At 34.2% G+C, this 16,848-nt stretch overlaps 1 protein-coding gene and 1 pseudogene across 2 annotated transcripts; both read left to right on the top strand.

Annotated features, from left to right (window-relative positions):
* Positions 1–236: 236 nt before the first annotated feature.
* On the top strand, positions 237–2,501 carry LOC107608081 (exocyst complex component EXO70B1-like; annotated as a pseudogene).
* A 6,627-nt stretch (positions 2,502–9,128) lies between these two features.
* Positions 9,129–16,606, top strand: LOC107609755 (exocyst complex component EXO70B1-like). 2 transcript variants are annotated; one of them, XR_015892254.1, is made up of 2 exons: positions 9,129–11,658; positions 16,465–16,606. XR_015892254.1 is itself a non-coding variant. In XM_016311777.3 (2 exons), exons 1-2 carry the CDS (start codon positions 9,434–9,436, stop codon positions 11,474–11,476), a joined length of 1,899 nt encoding a protein of 632 aa, XP_016167263.1. In that variant the 5' UTR covers positions 9,309–9,433; the 3' UTR covers positions 11,477–11,789. The 2 variants fall into 2 exon arrangements, 1 of the variants encoding a protein (XP_016167263.1); XM_016311777.3 differs by lacking the exon at positions 16,465–16,606 and having other exon boundaries at positions 9,309–9,827; positions 9,972–11,789.
* Positions 16,607–16,848: the final 242 nt, after the last annotated feature.

The following is a 16,848-nucleotide window of genomic DNA, read 5'->3' as shown; positions in this document are numbered from 1 at the left end:
CATAAAATTTATCCTAATACGTGTCCCAATGCAACAACCAAAATAGGATAAGTGTTTTATTGACTAACGAGTCAATCAGTCGCGCAAACTCATCACTTTCATTTGTTCGCTGGAATTTTTCAATGTGAAGGGGGGAAGTATGAGAGGATCAAACATACGCGTAAACTCCATTCTTGCCAAGAACAAACAATATAAGTTGGGTTCGACATTTTTCAAGCTCAAAACTACACTCATCAGTCATCACCATTGCCACTGCTTTTACCCAAATAAGCAGTCTGACACCAATTCTTAATTTTGCAGTACCGAAACTTTTTGGGAATTTGGTTCCTAGGGACTCTTCCTCTGCTGACAATTTCTTTTTCTCATAATCTCACTACATTTCAGAATGAACATGATGCTTAGGCCCCTGCTCATCCAAATTCAAAGCTACCTCATGCAGCCATGTGTATGGAGATTATTGGGTTCCGCATCAGCGCTTATTGGACTCATATCCTACTACGCTCTCAGCTCCTCCTTCTACCAACTCTTTGGAGGTTGGACCTTATTCAAAATCTTTGCTTATAGCATCTTCAGTATCATCATTTGTCTCATGATTTTGTTTGCAAAATTATGGCAACAACTAAAGGGCCTCAGCTCTGAAGCTCACATGGCGTTCTTCGTTTTGACCATCACCTCTGTCTATTCCTACTTTTCTGATAAAGCCATGAAAGGGAAACCAGATGCTTATAGCGTAACATCCTATGCTGCTTTTGCCGTTACATCGCTTAGCTTGCAAAGGCAGAGTGAGTCTCACTTTGGATTTGAAGTTGATTTGCTCTATTTCTTCTTAGGATGTGTGATAGTACAGTTCATGAAGATAGATTTGTGGTTAGGATTTGTTGGAATTGGTTTCAGTTATTCCTTAATAATTCTTCGTTCGTCTTTAGATGCACCGGCACAAAACCGACATCAAAGATTCCATGATCAGCAGCATCTTGTTGTTGAAGTGAGTATGAATCCATTACAAGTCAACAATAGTATTAATAGCAATCTTGTTAGGAGTAGTATGCTTCAAGAGGCTCCACAGACGGGTCTAGAAGCAAAGCACCTGCCGAGTATGGAGGGGCGTCTGTGGGCTGATTTGGCTGTTGTGAACATGCTTAAGTGCAATTTGAACAATTATCTTCAAGATAAGGTTGATCGGATTCCGGAGGTCCTAGTGAGTGACCATAACTTCCTCATTGATGAGATTCCATCGCAAGTACTTATTGACCTTCATGTAAGCGTAGGTACGATGATTGTAACTGGGTTAGAGAAGGAGTGTGTGGACCAATACTGCAGTTGGAGGAGAGGGTTCGTACAATTGGCGGAGGAGGAGCTTTGGACACAAGAAATCGACGAGAAGAGGAGAATTAAGAGTTGGATTAAAGTTTCCAATGTTTCTCTCAAGATATTGTTTCCTAATGAAAGAAGACTCTGCGATCGCGTCTTCTTGGGGTTTCCTTATCTTGCGGATTATTCTTTCGCGCAGATTTGCAATGAATTCACCACTAATCTGCTTGATTTCGCCAATGGTTTTGCTAATGGTAGCCATCTGCTGAATCTTTTGCCCAGTGTCCTCCAAGTGTTCGGTGTATTGCATGAACTAATTCCAGAATTTGAGTCACTGTTTTTTGGACCAATTCAGTGTATCGCTTAGGACCGAAGCAGCCATGACCGGAAGGAGACTAAGGGAAGCAATCAACGGGATGTTCATGCAGCTTGAGAAGTTGATAAAATGTGATACATCGCAAGCAGCTTGTCCTGGAGGTATTTGCCCTGTTACCGTCGAAGTGATGAACCATGTTAACGCTGTTGGAGAGTTTGGGTCTTCTTGGCTTTCTGCGGAGGTAACTAGAATAATTGCAATGTTGGAAAGCCATCTGGAAGCTAAGTCCAAACATTACAGCAACCCTGCTTTGGGCTCTGTTTTCTTGATAAATAATGGGAGGTACATTGAAAAGAAGGCAAAACAGTACCAATTGGATAAGATTTTGGGCAATCATTGGATCCGACAAAGGACTGCTAAAGTCCGAGAAAACTGTGAACACTACAGAAGAAGCTCGTGGGAAGAGGTTTTAGGGTTTTTGAAACTTGGCATGCCTAACGTTGAAGAAGCAGAGTCAATGAAAAAGAAGCTCAATCTGTTCAACTTGCGGTTTAAGGAGATATGGATGGATCAGAGTGCATGGTTTATCCATGATGAAGAGCTAAAGGAAGAGATAATAATACCGCTGGGAAAGATCATGTCTCATACCTATGGATTGTTCATTTGGGGTTTCAAGAGCATGCTTGGTAGGGATGCTGACGAGTGTATCAAGTATTCAGTTTTAGACATTGAAGACCTTCTGAAGAATTTGTTTAGCTGGAGAGATGAATAACTAGCAGAATTGCCTATTAAGTCAAAAGTGTAAATTAGGCACAAGATTCAATATGAAAAAATAATATACAAATATTAGAGAAATTATTTTTTTTTTATCAAAGATTTGAACCGCAACTTTTTTTTTTTTAGTTGAGTATGGAGAGACTATATCATTTGAGTTATAATTTATTGAAAAATATTAGAGAAATCATTGGTTTGTTTATTGTGAAAGTATTTATAAATAAAAAATATTATATGTACATTAAAATTAGCTGCTAAAATTAGTCATTAATATATTTGTCTATAAATATATATGTTGTTAATTTATTTTTAATATATATTTATATTTTAACATATATTTTGTATTAGTGACTGTTTTTAATATATACTTAATATGATTGTCGATAAACAGTGAAGTTAAAATATCAAAAATAAATTTTATTTTTGTTTATTTAAAAATTTAAATTATGTAATGTTTAAGAAAAAATATAAAAAATAACTTTAATTTCAATTAATTTTTTAAAATATTCATTTATCCAGTATCAAATTTATTAAGGACCAATATAAAATCTACTAATGAATCTAGACTCGTAACCATCTAAAAATAATAGGAATTTGACCAAAAGGATAAAATAAGAGTAAATAGTCAAATTAGTCCCTCAAAGATTACACGATCTCTAATTTGGTCTCCGAAAGAATTTTTTAGTCAAATTCATTCCCAAAAAATTTTAGTTTAGTCACGTTAGTCCTTCCGTCACTTTCTACGTTAACAGCGTTAATGGAAAGTGATGTGGCACGTTAAGTTATTTGTCAACACATCCCTCTACATTCTAATTGGCAGCTAGCACAATATCTTTATGAAATTTGGTCAAATCAGTCCCTAAATGACAAACCCTAATCTCAAAATGTTGCATATATATCCCTCTCCTATATAGTGTAATTGCAGCAGTTCAGATGGCAAATTTTGAGGTTGCCGACATGATGGTTCGTGAAGATGGAGGTCGTAGTGGTAGAACTAATCAACTTTTAGCTATTGAAAATGTTTAAGCAAGAACAAAACCCTAATTCCTAAAATGATTTTCAATTTCAGCCAAGAAACACCAATAAAAAACAGAATTTAACAATGGCACACTCTTAAAAAGAAGTTCAGTAACAGAAAAAATAAATAGAAAAACTTCCCTTCCACAAAATTGCAAATAACAAAACAAACACTAAACATAAACAATGATAAGAGAAAGTGCTCCTTTAATATTCAGAATAACAGAACCCTTGATCAATTTTCATGAATCAACAAAGAGCGAAACCCTAACCCCACAATTGATTTCCAATTCCAACAAAAACGCTAACAAGAAATAAATTTTCTCAACAGCAAAATCCTAAAACAAAGTTTAATAACCAGAACAAAATAAAACCTTAAATAACGACAAAAATGGCCGTCGGTCATGTCTTCAATCACTGCGAAGCCACTCCTCAACAGCGAACTTGCGAACACGCTGCGTCGGATGCTTCAATCGGCGACAATGATGAAGACTTCTTCATCTTCTTAGCGACGTGGAAAAGGGAGGAGAGGGAGACTCTTCGTCTTGTGGGCTATTGTGAGCTATGAATGAATGGAAGTGAGAGAGATCAAAATAACAGTGTTTCAATCACTGCCCTCTCACCCTTAAAAACAATGGCGTTTTAATGTTGACATGTCTCTTAACGTACCACGTCATTTTTTATTAACATCATTAACGTAAAAATGATAAAAAGACTAACGTGACTAAACTAAAATTTTTTAGGGATGAATTTGATTAAAAAAATTTTTGGAGACCAAATTAGAGATTGCGTAATTTTTTAAAAACTAATTTAACTAGGACAAAATAACAGAAGGGGGGGGGGGGTAAAAAAAATTCCATTACTTATTACATAGTGTAGTTAGTATGAAACAAAGAAAATGAGAAGATGTGTAGATATGCATATTCTCTAAAATTTCCAAAGATGAAAGAAAAAGATAAGTTTCTGACAATACTAGCCACTAGGCTCCAAATAGCCACTCTACAAGAAGAAGACTCTTTCATACCTGCAAATGCACCTCTGAGTCAATAAAATATGCAATTTAAAATGTTTGCTCTTTGTTTCTGAAAATACTTGTTACTCACTCAGCCGGTTTCAGTAAGAATATGGTACCTGTGTTTGTCCAAATTCCATGATGGCTTATGCATCTAAGCTATGGAGATTCCTTGGTACTTCATCCATTGTTGGAGTGCTCTGTTATGCTCTCAGCATCCCATCAATTTTCTATTTGGACAATGGAACTTGGTAAAAATCTCTATGTACATTGTTCTCAGGGTTATAATCTGCCTTGCTACTTTGTTTGTCAATGTATGGCCCTGGAGAGGTGATTGACCACAACTTGGTGGTTGATGTAGTTGGACCTGGAGCTATGGAGACTCTGCATGATGTTGCCAAAGAATAAACAATGATTAAATTAATCTCTCAAAGAATAAACTAAATTAATTAAAGTGTTTTTTATATCATGTCTTCTTGCCTAAAAAGTAAAAACAGCTAGGTTGCTGTTATCATTTTACTTGGCTTTTTGTTAACAGAGTAATTGGTCAAATGACGGAAATAAAAGTTTAATTTACGCTAATTTGATCCTTAAAGATAGAAGGACCAATTATGAAATTATTTTAAAAATTTCACTAGGAACCAACAAAGAATGCAGCTAATTGCATTTAATTAGTAATTTTTTTTAGAGAAAATATGAATTTAAATTATCATAAAAAATATTCAAAATTTAATTAAAAAAAATCTAAATCCTAATAATAACAAACATCTAAAATTATTGTAAGATTATTTTTAGAAATTCAAAAATTTATTTTAAACAATCAAAATCATTTTAGGAATTTTAAAATTCATTTAAAAAATTCTAAAATCATTTTAAAAATTATTTAAAAATTTCTTAATAAAAAGAAACATCCGAAATATAAAAGAAAAAATATCCAAAATCTAACAAAATGAGATATCAAAAAATCTTGAAAAAAATCATCCAAAAACAAAAAAATATTTAAAAGTGTTAAAAATTAATCCAAAATCCAAAACAAAGAAACATCCAAAATATGAAAAGAATAAGCATCTGAAACTTAAGAGAAATAAATATCTAAAACAATAAAAAGAATAATCCAAAATCAAATAGAAGAAGAGAGGTGGATGCTGCGACGAGAAGATTCAAATAGTTATAGTGCGTTTGAACACAAAGAAACGCCGCGTGTTTTGCACCGATGGATAATGAAGAAGGAGGAGGCCGTGCGTTTTTACATGAGGAGATGGAGAAGGCGATGTAGAAGAGGAGAAGCAACATCGCAGTAAGAGAGACGAAGAATGGCGCTACGTCATTTCTTATGAAAGGAGATTTGCAAGTTTTCTTAATTTGAAGGCAAAAGTAATTTTTTAAAATTTAAAATCTAACATTTAATGACTTTTTTTTTAAATTTAGTTGGTTGTAATTTACTGTACCACTAGTTAATTTGTTAGATTTTTTTTCTTATTTTAATTGTTTTTATCTCAATAAACCTAGTAAAAAATGGAAATATATTTAATAGGCAATATTAGTCATTTTTATTATAAAATTAATTTTTATTTTATAGAAAGTTTAAGATTTAGAATATAAATTTAAAATTTAAAATTTAAAATAAAAAATAACTGATATTAATTAAAAAAATGACTTTTTAATTGAATTTATAAAAATAAACCAAATTAATTAAAGTATTTTTTATATCATGTCTACTTGCCTAAAAACATGCTAGGTTGCTGTTAACATTTTACTTAGCTCTTTGTTAACAGAGTAATTGGTCAAGTGACGGAAAGAAAAGCGTAATTTACCCTAATTTAATCCTTAAAGATAGAAGGACCAATTATGAGATTATTTTAAAAATTTTACTAGAAACCAATAAAGAATGCAGCTAATTGTAATTAATTAATAATTTTTTAAAAAAATATAAATTTAAATTATCATACAAAATATTTTAAATTTTTTTAAAAAATATATCTAAACTCTAATAATAACAAGCATTTAAAATCTTTGTAAAATTATTTTAAAAATTCTAAAATTTTATTTTAAACAATCAAAATTATTTTAAAAATTTCAAAATTCATTTAAAAAATTCCAAAATTCATTTAAAAATTTAAAAATTTATTTTAAAAATTCCTAATAAAAAAATATCCAAAATTATTTTAAAAATTTCAAAACTTAATAAAACGAGATATCTAAAAATATTGAAAAAAGACCATCCAAAAACAAAAAAAAAATTAAAAATTAAAAATTAATCCAAAATTCAAAACAGAAAAACATCCAAAACATAAAAAAAATAAACATCTGAAACTTAAGAAAAAAATATCTAAAACAATAAAAAGAATAATCCAAAATCAAATAGAAGAAGATAGACGGAAGATGCGACAAACTAAAAAGATTCAGATGGTTATAGCTTGTTTAGACGTAGAAGGGGAGGAGAGCACGCGTTTGAATGCAGAGGAATGCCACGTGTTTTGCACTGGTGGATGATAAAGAAGGAGGGAGGTCATGCTGTACGTTCTTGTGCGAGGAGATAGAGGAGGCGAATCATGCAGGTGGAAGAGGAGAAACAACGTCGTAGTAAAAGAGACGAGGAATGTCACTACGTCATTTCTTATGAAAGAAGGTTTGCAAATTTTCTTAATTTTTGCGAGTAAAAATAATTTTATAAAATTTAAAATTTGACATTTAATGGTTTTTTTTTTTTAAATTTAGTTAGCTGTAATTGATTGTACCACTAGTTAATTTGTTAATTTTTTTTATTTTAATTATTTTTATCTCATTAACCTAGTAAAAAATGAAGAAATATATTTAATAGACAATATTAGTCATTTTTATTATAAAATTAATTTTTATTTTATAGAAAGTTTAATATTTAGAATATAAATTTAGAATTTAAAATTTAGAATAAAAAATAATTAATGTTAATTAAAAAAATATCTTTTTAATTGAATTTATATAAAAATTGTTTAACTTGGCCCTCACTTGCACGTTAAGCAAGATCTCTTACTAGTTTATTTTTTTTCAAAGGTTATACAAAATGAGAGTTAATTATAAGTTCTATTTTCAAAGTTGTTAAGATTGACAATGATGGAATATTTTGGGAGTATTACTTTTAATACATATAAAAAATAACTTGTTTTAAGCTAAAATTTATATTAAAATTAACAAATAAAATAAAAGAGTAAAGTATCGTTTTTGTCCCTAACGTTTGGGATAAGTTTTAAAGTTGTCCTTAAGGTTTCAATCGTCCTATTTAAATCCCTAACGTTTTAAAATTGACTCAATATTGTCTTGCCGTTAGGGATCCGTTAATAGAATTGACGTCGAGATAAAATTAAGACGATTTTGAAACGTTAAGGACTTAAATAGAACGAAAATTTGGGGACAAAAACGGTATATAGAAATAAATTTTAATTTTATCCTTCAATAATATCAATTTTTTACTGTATATAATATTTAATTATTTTAATCACATCTAAGTAAATTATACTTAATCACACTACTTTCATTTTAAATAAATTTTTTTATTTTTTATATTAACTTATAACTTTAAGTGTAAAATTATAAAAAATAAATTTATTTAGAATGAAAGTAATGTGATTAAGTGTAATATATGATTAAAAATAATTGAATACTATGTACAGTAAAAAATTGATATTATTGAAGGATAAAACTAAAATTTATTTCTATGTATTGTTTTTGTCCCCAATGTTTTTGTCCTATTTAAATCCTTAACGTTTCAAAATCGTCTCAATTTTGTCCCGCCGTTAATTCTGTTAACGGATCCCTAACGGTAGGATAATATTGAATCAATTTTAAAACGTTAGGGACTTAAATAGAACGATTGAAACGTTAGAGACAACTTTGAGACTTATCCCAAACGTTGGGACAAATTAAAAACGATACTTTATTAAGTTATTAACACAATATTAAGTTATTAACATAATATTTTTTACAAGACTCAAAAGGAAAATAAGAAGAAAGTTAGCCTTCGCTTGGTTCAAAACCAAATCTACTAATTGCAACCGTTGGAAATGAATTTTTTTCAAATTTTTTTAATTATTTAATAAAATATAACTTTTTTATTTTACGTTTTCTAAATAGAACAAAAAAACATGTGGAAAAAATTTTAAATAATAAAAAATCATTAAAAAAATTAAAAAGATTCACTTTTACTATAGTGTATAGAAATTGAAATTAAAGTGCTGATAAATATTATTTTTTATTATCAACGAATTATAATTTAAATGATATAATTTTTTTATTTTTATTTAAAAATTTTATTTTTAAATTTTATTTTTAATTTAAAAAAATATAAATATTTTTTATTTTTTATATTAAGTTAAAAATAATATTTTTTTAGATTATGAATAATTGGAGTGTTATTTTTAAATATAACACTAATTAATTTAAGATATAGAAATCGAAATTTTCCATTTGTGAAAGATCAAACCTAGCCGACAAATACTAATCAATTGTTAGAGCAGTTATTACCTATGACTCATATGAGTCAATAAGACACGTGTAAACTTATTCAGATTTGATGCTCCAAGCCTCCAACACCTGGCTAGCTACATTGCGACAATTTTCTTTCTATCTCAAAACTCAAAAGTCAAAACCTACCTATAGTCTTCAACTTCATTACTTCACAATTATAAGGATTCCGTAATTAGTCTCTCTAGTCTCAGTGTTTCCCTCTCTATCTCTTTACGTTACCTGAATAAATAATAAAAACACTTTCATTCTTTTGGTTCATCCTTGAAAATTTTCAATCCGAATCGGAAAAAGGATGCGGATCAAACGTATGGGTAACTCCATTATTGCCACAAACAAACAGAATAGAGTTGAAGTTGTTATTTACTCTAACTCCACTCATCATTATTGTCACTACTACCCAAATAAACGGTGAAGTGTGACAACACCTATTTGCATTTGGTCCCTTTCCTGTGTCTCTTCCTCCCCCAACAATTTCTTACTTCTTCTGATCACATTTCACAATGAACAGGATGCTTAGACCCTTGCTCACTCAAATCCATAGCTACCTAATGCAGCCACGTATATGGAGATTACTGGGTTTCGCATCAACCCTTATTGGATTCATATGCTACGCTCTCAGCTCCTCCTTCTACCAACTCTTCGGAAGTTGGACCTTGTTCAAAATCGTTGCTTATAGCATTTTCAGTATCATCATTTGTCTCATAATTTTGTTTCCAAAATTATGGCAACAATTAAGGGGCCTCAACTTTGAAGCACACATGGCCTTCTTCGTCTTGATCATCACCTCTGTCTATTCATACTTTTCCGATAAAGCGATGAAAGGGAAACCAGATGCTTATAGCGTAACATCCTATGCTGCTTTTGCCGTTACATCGCTTAGCTTGCAAAGACAGAGTAAGTCTCACTTTGGATTTGAAGTTGATTTGCTCTATTTCTTCTTAGGATGTGTGATAGTACAGTTCCTGAAGATAGAGTTGTGGTTAGGGTTTGTTGGAATCGGTTTTAGTTATTCCTTAATCATTCTTCGTTCATGTTTAGATGCACCGGCCAAAAACCGGAATCAAAGATTCCAAGATAAGCATCATCTTGTTGTTCAAGTGAATATGAATCCGTTGCAAGTCAATAATAATATTAATAACAATCTTGTTAGCAGTAATATCCCTCAAAAAGCTCAGCAGCCGGATGAACACGTGGCTGTCGAAGCGAATATCTTGCCGAGCATGGAGGAGCGTAGATGGGCTAATTTGGCTGTTGTGAACATGCTTAAGTGTAATTTGACCAAATACATTCAAGATAAGGTTCACCGGATTCCAGAGATACTAATCAATGATCATAACTTCCTGATTGATGAGCTTCCATCACAATTAGTTAGTGACCTTCATGAAAAAGTGAAGCTCATGGTCCGAACCGGGTTCGAGAAGGAGTGTGTGGACCAATACTGCACTTGGAGGAGAGAGTTCTTAGATTTGGCGGGGAAGGAGCTTAGTATACAAGAAATCGAAGAGAAGAGGAGGATTAAGACTTGGATTAAAGTTTCCAATGTTTCTCTCAAGATATTGTTTCCTAATGAAAGGAGACTCTGCGATCGCATCTTCTTGGGTTTTCCTTCTGTCGCTGATTGTTCTTTCGCGCAGATTTGCGGAGAATTCACCACTAATCTGCTAGATTTTGCCAATGGTTTTGCCAATGGTAGCCATATGCTTAATCTTTTGCCCAGTGTCCTTCAAGTGTTCGGTGCTTTGCATGAACTGATACCAGAGTTTGAGTCAGTGTTTTTGGACCAATTCAGTGTATCGCTTAGGAGTGAAGCAGCGACGACCGGAAGGAGACTAAGGAAAGCAATCAACGGGATGTTCATGCAGCTTGAGAAGTTGATAAATTGTGATACATCACAAGTAGCTTGTCCTGGAGGTATTTGCCCTGTTACCGTGGAAGTGATGAACCAACTTAGTGCTGTTGGAGAGTTTGGGTCTTCTTGGCTTTCTGCGGAGGTAACTAGAATAATTGCATTGTTGGAAAGCCATCTGGAAGCCAAGTCCAAAGATTACAGCAACCCTGCTTTGGGCTTTGTTTTCTTGATGAATAATGAGAGGTACATTGAAAAGAAGGCAAAGCAGTATCAATTGGATAAGATTTTGGGCAATCATTGGATCCGACAAAGGGCTGCTAAAGTCCGAGAAAACTGTGAACACTACAGGAGAAGCTCGTGGGAAGAGGTCTTGGGATTTTTGAAACTTAGCACAGAGCAAATTGAAGAAGCAGAGTCCATGAAGAAGAAGCTCAATCTGTTCAACTTGCGGTTTAAGGAGATATGGATGGATCAAAGTGCATGGTTTATGCATGATGAAGAGCTAAGGGAAGAGATAATAGCATCGCTGAGAAAGATATTGTCTCATACCTATGGATTGTTCATTTGGAGTTTCAACAGGATACATGGTAAGGATGCTCATGAGTGTATCAAGTATTCAGTGTTAGACATTGAAGACCTACTGAAGGATTTATTTGGCTGGAGAGATGAACAACTAGCAGAAATGAAAGATTAAGTAAGAACTTTATGGATAGTTTACCTTCAGATCTAAGGATTCTCAAATTCTAGATCAATCATTTGCCTCCAATGGCAATGTGCAATTGGATCATTAATGCAGCACCAGAGAGCTCATCATTATCAATATGAAATGCTGAAAAATAGGGTTCTTGGGTAGCTGACTATGTGATGTAGCCAGTAGTAACTTAAAAAACAAGAGTTATCTGAAAAGTGTTGAAAAGTGTATTATTCAGTGTGTGTAAAAGGTACAATACATAGGAGTATATATAGGTTTAGAAGAATTAAAGTAATAAAAACATACAATTCTACAATTAATATACAGATATTTTATATAAATATAAATAATACTAATTGATCTAAATTGATTCTAATCATTCATTAACATCCTCCTTCAAACTCAATTGGGAGCTAAAGATACCATCTTGAGTTTGGATAGTAGAGTTTGGAAACGAGTAGGATGATGAGCTTTCTTGAAGATATTAGCAGTCTGATCTAGAGTTCCAACAGTGATGAGGCGAACAGCATCAATAAAGAGATGTTGCCGAATAAAATGACAATCAATCTCAATGTGTTTGGTGCGTTCATAAAACACATCATTGTGTGCAATCTGAATAGTACTGCGATTGTCACAAAAAACATCGATTGGGGATGACTGATGAGCACCCAAATTTGCAAGAGGCCAATAAATCGAGACAATCTCAGCAGTGGTGTCAGCTAGAGTGTGGTATTCAGCTTCTGTGCTTGATCGAGCAGTGAACGTTTGCTTCTTAACTCGCCAAGAAATGAAAGTGTCGCCAAGAAACAAACAATAACCAGTAGTAGAATGACGATCAGCAAGATCACCAGCCCAATCAGCATCTGAGTATGCCTGAAGGGATAAAGATGAATGGGCAGAAAAATATAAGCCATGTAATAGGGTTCCTTTGATGTAGCGAAGAATGCGAAGAACTGCCGCATAGTGAGTAGTACGAGAAGCTAACAAGAACTGGCTAAAAACATGAACTGGATAGGTGATGTCTGGTCGGGTGACAGTCAAGTAGACGAGACCTCCAACTAACTGTCGATAAAGAGTAGGATTATCCAAAACAGTGACATCCATAGGGATAAATCAAACATTAGGCTCAAGGGGAATAGACTCAGTGCGACTATCTGTAATTCCGACGCGAGCAAAAAGATCTGAAACATACTTAGCTGGAGAGAGATAGATACTATCATCTGTGGATATGACCTCGAGACCAAGAAAATAACTGAGAGAACCAATATCTTTCATGTAAAAAATATGGTGAAGAGAGGTTTTGAGATCGGAGATACCATCAACATTATCTCCAATAATGATCATGTCATCAACATACAAAAGTAGAAGAACAACTCCATGCTCACTTTTACGACTAAAGAGAGCATTCTCATGAGAGCTGCAAGTGAAACCAAGATTGCATATAGTGGTGCTGAACTCGTCAAACCATTCACGGGAGCTTGCTTAAGACCATAAAGTGCCTTGCGAAGGAGACAGATTTTGCTAGAAGGACAAAGATAATTCGGAGGTGGTTTCATATAGGCCTTCTTTTTCAAATTCCCATTAAGAAATGCATTCTTCATGTCCATCTGACTGAGAGACCATTTTTTTACCGCAGCAATGGCAAGAAAAGCTCGAACAGATGTGAGATGAGCAACAGGAGCAAAATTCTCTTCATAGTCAATACCATACTCTTGCGTACAACCTTGAGCAACCAATTGTGCCTTATAACGGTCAATAGAACCTTCAGAGCGAGTCTTGATCTTGTATACCCATTTACTACCTACAACTTTCTTATCAGAAGGAGGATAAACTAAATCCTAAGAGTGTGCTTTTTCAAGTGCTTGGATTTTTTCCTACATTGCTTGCTACCAATTTGAATTTGTGGAGGCTTCTTTGAAGGACTTAGGTTCATATTGATGAAGAATAGTATAAAAACAATGATAATCAAGAACATGAGGAGGTGAATTCCTTACCTTAGAAGGAAGGAGGAGGCATGACGGCAGGAGCAGGATCATCGTCCGGTCTGGAATCATTGGGAGATGGAGAAGGCGGAAGAACAGGGGGTTATAGAGGTTGACTCGAGATAGAACATGTAGAATCATCACTAAAAAAAAGATCAACATTGGGGTTAATGAAAAAAGGTGACTGAGTAGGAGTAATTGACTCCAAGGAGGAGAACCGAAAAAAACATGTGATGCTCCCAAAAGACAACATGACGAGATATACGAATACGTCTAGAAACAGAATCCCAACAATAATAACCCTTGTGTTTAGTGCCATAACCAAGGAAACAACACGTGCGAGCCCGAGGTTCAAGTTTACTATGTTCATGAGGCTGAAGAAGATCAAAACAGATACAAGCGAAAACTCAACGAGAACTGTAATCTGGAGAGGTATGATAAAGATGCTCAAAGGGAGTAATGTTACAAAGAACAGAAGAAGGAAGTCTACTAATAACATGAACAGCAGTAAGAACAACTTCACCCCAAGTACGTTCAGGACACGAAGAAGAAAGAAGCATTGCACGAACAGAGTCAAGAATGTGACGGTGTTTGCGTTCAGCTCGTCCATTTTGTTGAGATGTACTAGGGCAAGAAAACTCAAACAAAGTACCCTGTTCTGTAAGAAAGGTTAAAAGTTTGGAATCACGGTATTCCATAACATTATTGCGTCGAAAAACCTTAATGACCTTGGAAAACTGAGTTTTAATCATAGTACCAAAGTTAATATAAATCTGATGTAGCTCATGGCGATTAGTCATCAAATAAACCCAAGTAAAGCGTGAATAATCATCAATGAAAACGACAAAGTATCGAGCTCCTCCCATAGAAGTGGTAGGAGCGGGGCCCCAAACATCATAGTGGATAAGATCAAAAGGATAGCAAGCAAGAGATGAATTATGGTGAAAAGATAAAGCAGGTTGTTTGACAGTTTGACAAGAAATGCAATCAAAAGACTCATTATTAACTTGACCCAAAACACCCTGAGACACAAGACGACGCAATTTTTCTAAGGAGCTGTGGGCAAGACAGTGATGTCACAAGTGAAGGGTAGATGGAGAAGAAGCAGCATAAAAATTTGGCACAAAAGGAATATGAAGATTCTCAAATTCAAACAACCTTCCGACCTTATGTCCAGTTCCAATGATTTGTCCTGTCCGACTAGCCTGTACACGACAACCAGAAATAGAAAAATTGACATCAAAACCGAGATCAACAAGTTGACCAACAGAAATAAGATTAAAGTTCAATTTGGGAATATAATAAGTATAAGGGAGATTAACATATTATTCGAAAATAGAACCCTTGTGTGTCGTGTGCAAGAGGGAACCATTAGCAGTATTGACAGAAGGTGCATTTGTAGTGGTAGACAAATATGAGAAAAGATGACGCAAAGGAGACATGTGATTAAAGTAACCAGAGTCAAAATACCATTTAGAGTTACCTGGAGGAGTCGAAAAAGCAGTAGGAGTATTACCAGCAAGGGAGAGAAGATGCTTAAGAAGAGACACAAGATCAGATAGAGAGACAGAAGACGGGTTGCGGAGCAGAGGTGGTAGATTCAGTAGTAGTAGCAGAAGCAGACACATTCTTGGAGAAGTTGGGATGAGAATGATACTTAAGATGATCAGGAATTCAGGACGTGGTGGGCGAGTAGGACAGGTAGTAATAAAATATTCCGAGAGCTTACAGTAATGGCAGAACAGTAGTGGACAATTGTAGTTAATGTGACCTTTCTGTTGGCATTTGTGACATTCAACAGAAGGATAATTTGAGAATAAGTGCCTAGAACTGCTACAATTTCGATAGAAGTTACCTTTTCTATTCGTGGCAGCAAAAACATTTGATTTTTTCATAAAAGTAGATACAAAGATCAAAGAGAGGAGAGAAAATTGTAAATTCAAGGCCGAAAACGAGAAAACAGACAGAAGAATCAGAAAGAGCTTACCAAAAAATCTTAGGGAGAGTCTTACTATCTGCCACGTTAGCTGACACATCAGCAGGGTAGGCCACGTGGCAACGCATGATAAGAGAAGGGAGATGCGTCAGCGCTGACGCGGACAGGGAGTTGGCACGTGGGTCGGAGAGGCGGCCGGGTTGGGTGCGTCGCAGGCTGAAGCGGATCCGCGGGTGTTGGAGGCTTCGACACGTGGCGCTGTCTGGTGCCGTTGATCTTGGGCGTGGATCCAATGATGTTGGATGGCGTCTGGAGAGATGAAAAAACTGAAGCGGACAGCGGCTTCAGATGGCGCGTGAGGGCGCGTCCGGCGACGGAAAGCGGCGAGTCTGGAGGCGTTGGAATCTTGACGACGAGACGAACACACGGGAGGCGGCGGTGACGAACCAAAGCGTTAGAAAAAGATCAAAAAATGAGGACAAAGAGCACTGGCGGAAGGAAAAAACAAAAGGGCTATGAACAAATTTTCATGGAAAAAAAGAACATACGCTTTTGATACCATGTTAGAAATAAGAAAGTTATCTAAAGAGTGTATTATTCAATGTGTGTAAAAGGTACAATACATAGAGGTATATATAAGTGTTAGAAGAATCAAAGTAATAAAAGAATACAATCCTATACTTAAGATACAGATATTCTATATAAATATAAGGTTTAATTACTCTGTTGATCCCTATAGTTTCATGAAATTTTCAACTAGGTTCCTATACTTTTTTTCTTTTTAATTGGGTCCCCGCACCAATTTTTTTTTAATTAAGTTCCTCTTAGTAGTAATTGGCTTAATTTTATAGGAACCCAACTAAAAAAAAGAATTGGTACAGGGACCTAAATAAAAGGAAAAAAAGTGTAGGGACCCAATTAAAAAAAAATTTAGTGCAAGGATTCAATTAAAAGAAAAAAAAAAGTATAAGGACCTAACTGAAAATTTTGAAAAACTATAGAGACTAGCAGAATAATTAAACCTAAATATAAATGATACTAATTGATGTGAATTGATTCTAATTATTCTCTAGTAACAATTAGTATAGAATAATAGCCTGATTAAATAAATAAGGTACAATCAAGCTTAGAATTCTTGGACATTCGGAAGTAGCTAGACATGATTGTATAGGGATAGGATTTCAGTGATTATGTTATTTTGTTATTTCATTGAAATTGATTAGGCTAGTATGCTAGAATCAAGAGATAGTGTAACAAGGGTAGACATTGAGATTGTACATCATTATTCTTTTGTGATCAATGAATTTGGTGAGGGTACCGCCCCCCTTCTCTCTGAGTTGTTCCATGGACTTATTATGTGGGAATGTAGGATCATATCAGTTCACGTATTGCCTGCTGTATTCTTTTAAGAAATTCAGCAAACCCTCTTGTCTCTTTTGTGTGCATGTAACATACTG

The sequence above is a fragment of the Arachis ipaensis genome, chromosome B7 (assembly GCF_059453495.1).
Source record: "Arachis ipaensis isolate K30076 ecotype BB chromosome B7, ASM5945349v1, whole genome shotgun sequence".
Classification (NCBI taxonomy): Eukaryota; Viridiplantae; Streptophyta; class Magnoliopsida; order Fabales; family Fabaceae; genus Arachis; species Arachis ipaensis.
Note: the sequence above shows the minus strand (reverse complement) of the source record. Positions and strands in the feature narration are given on the sequence as shown.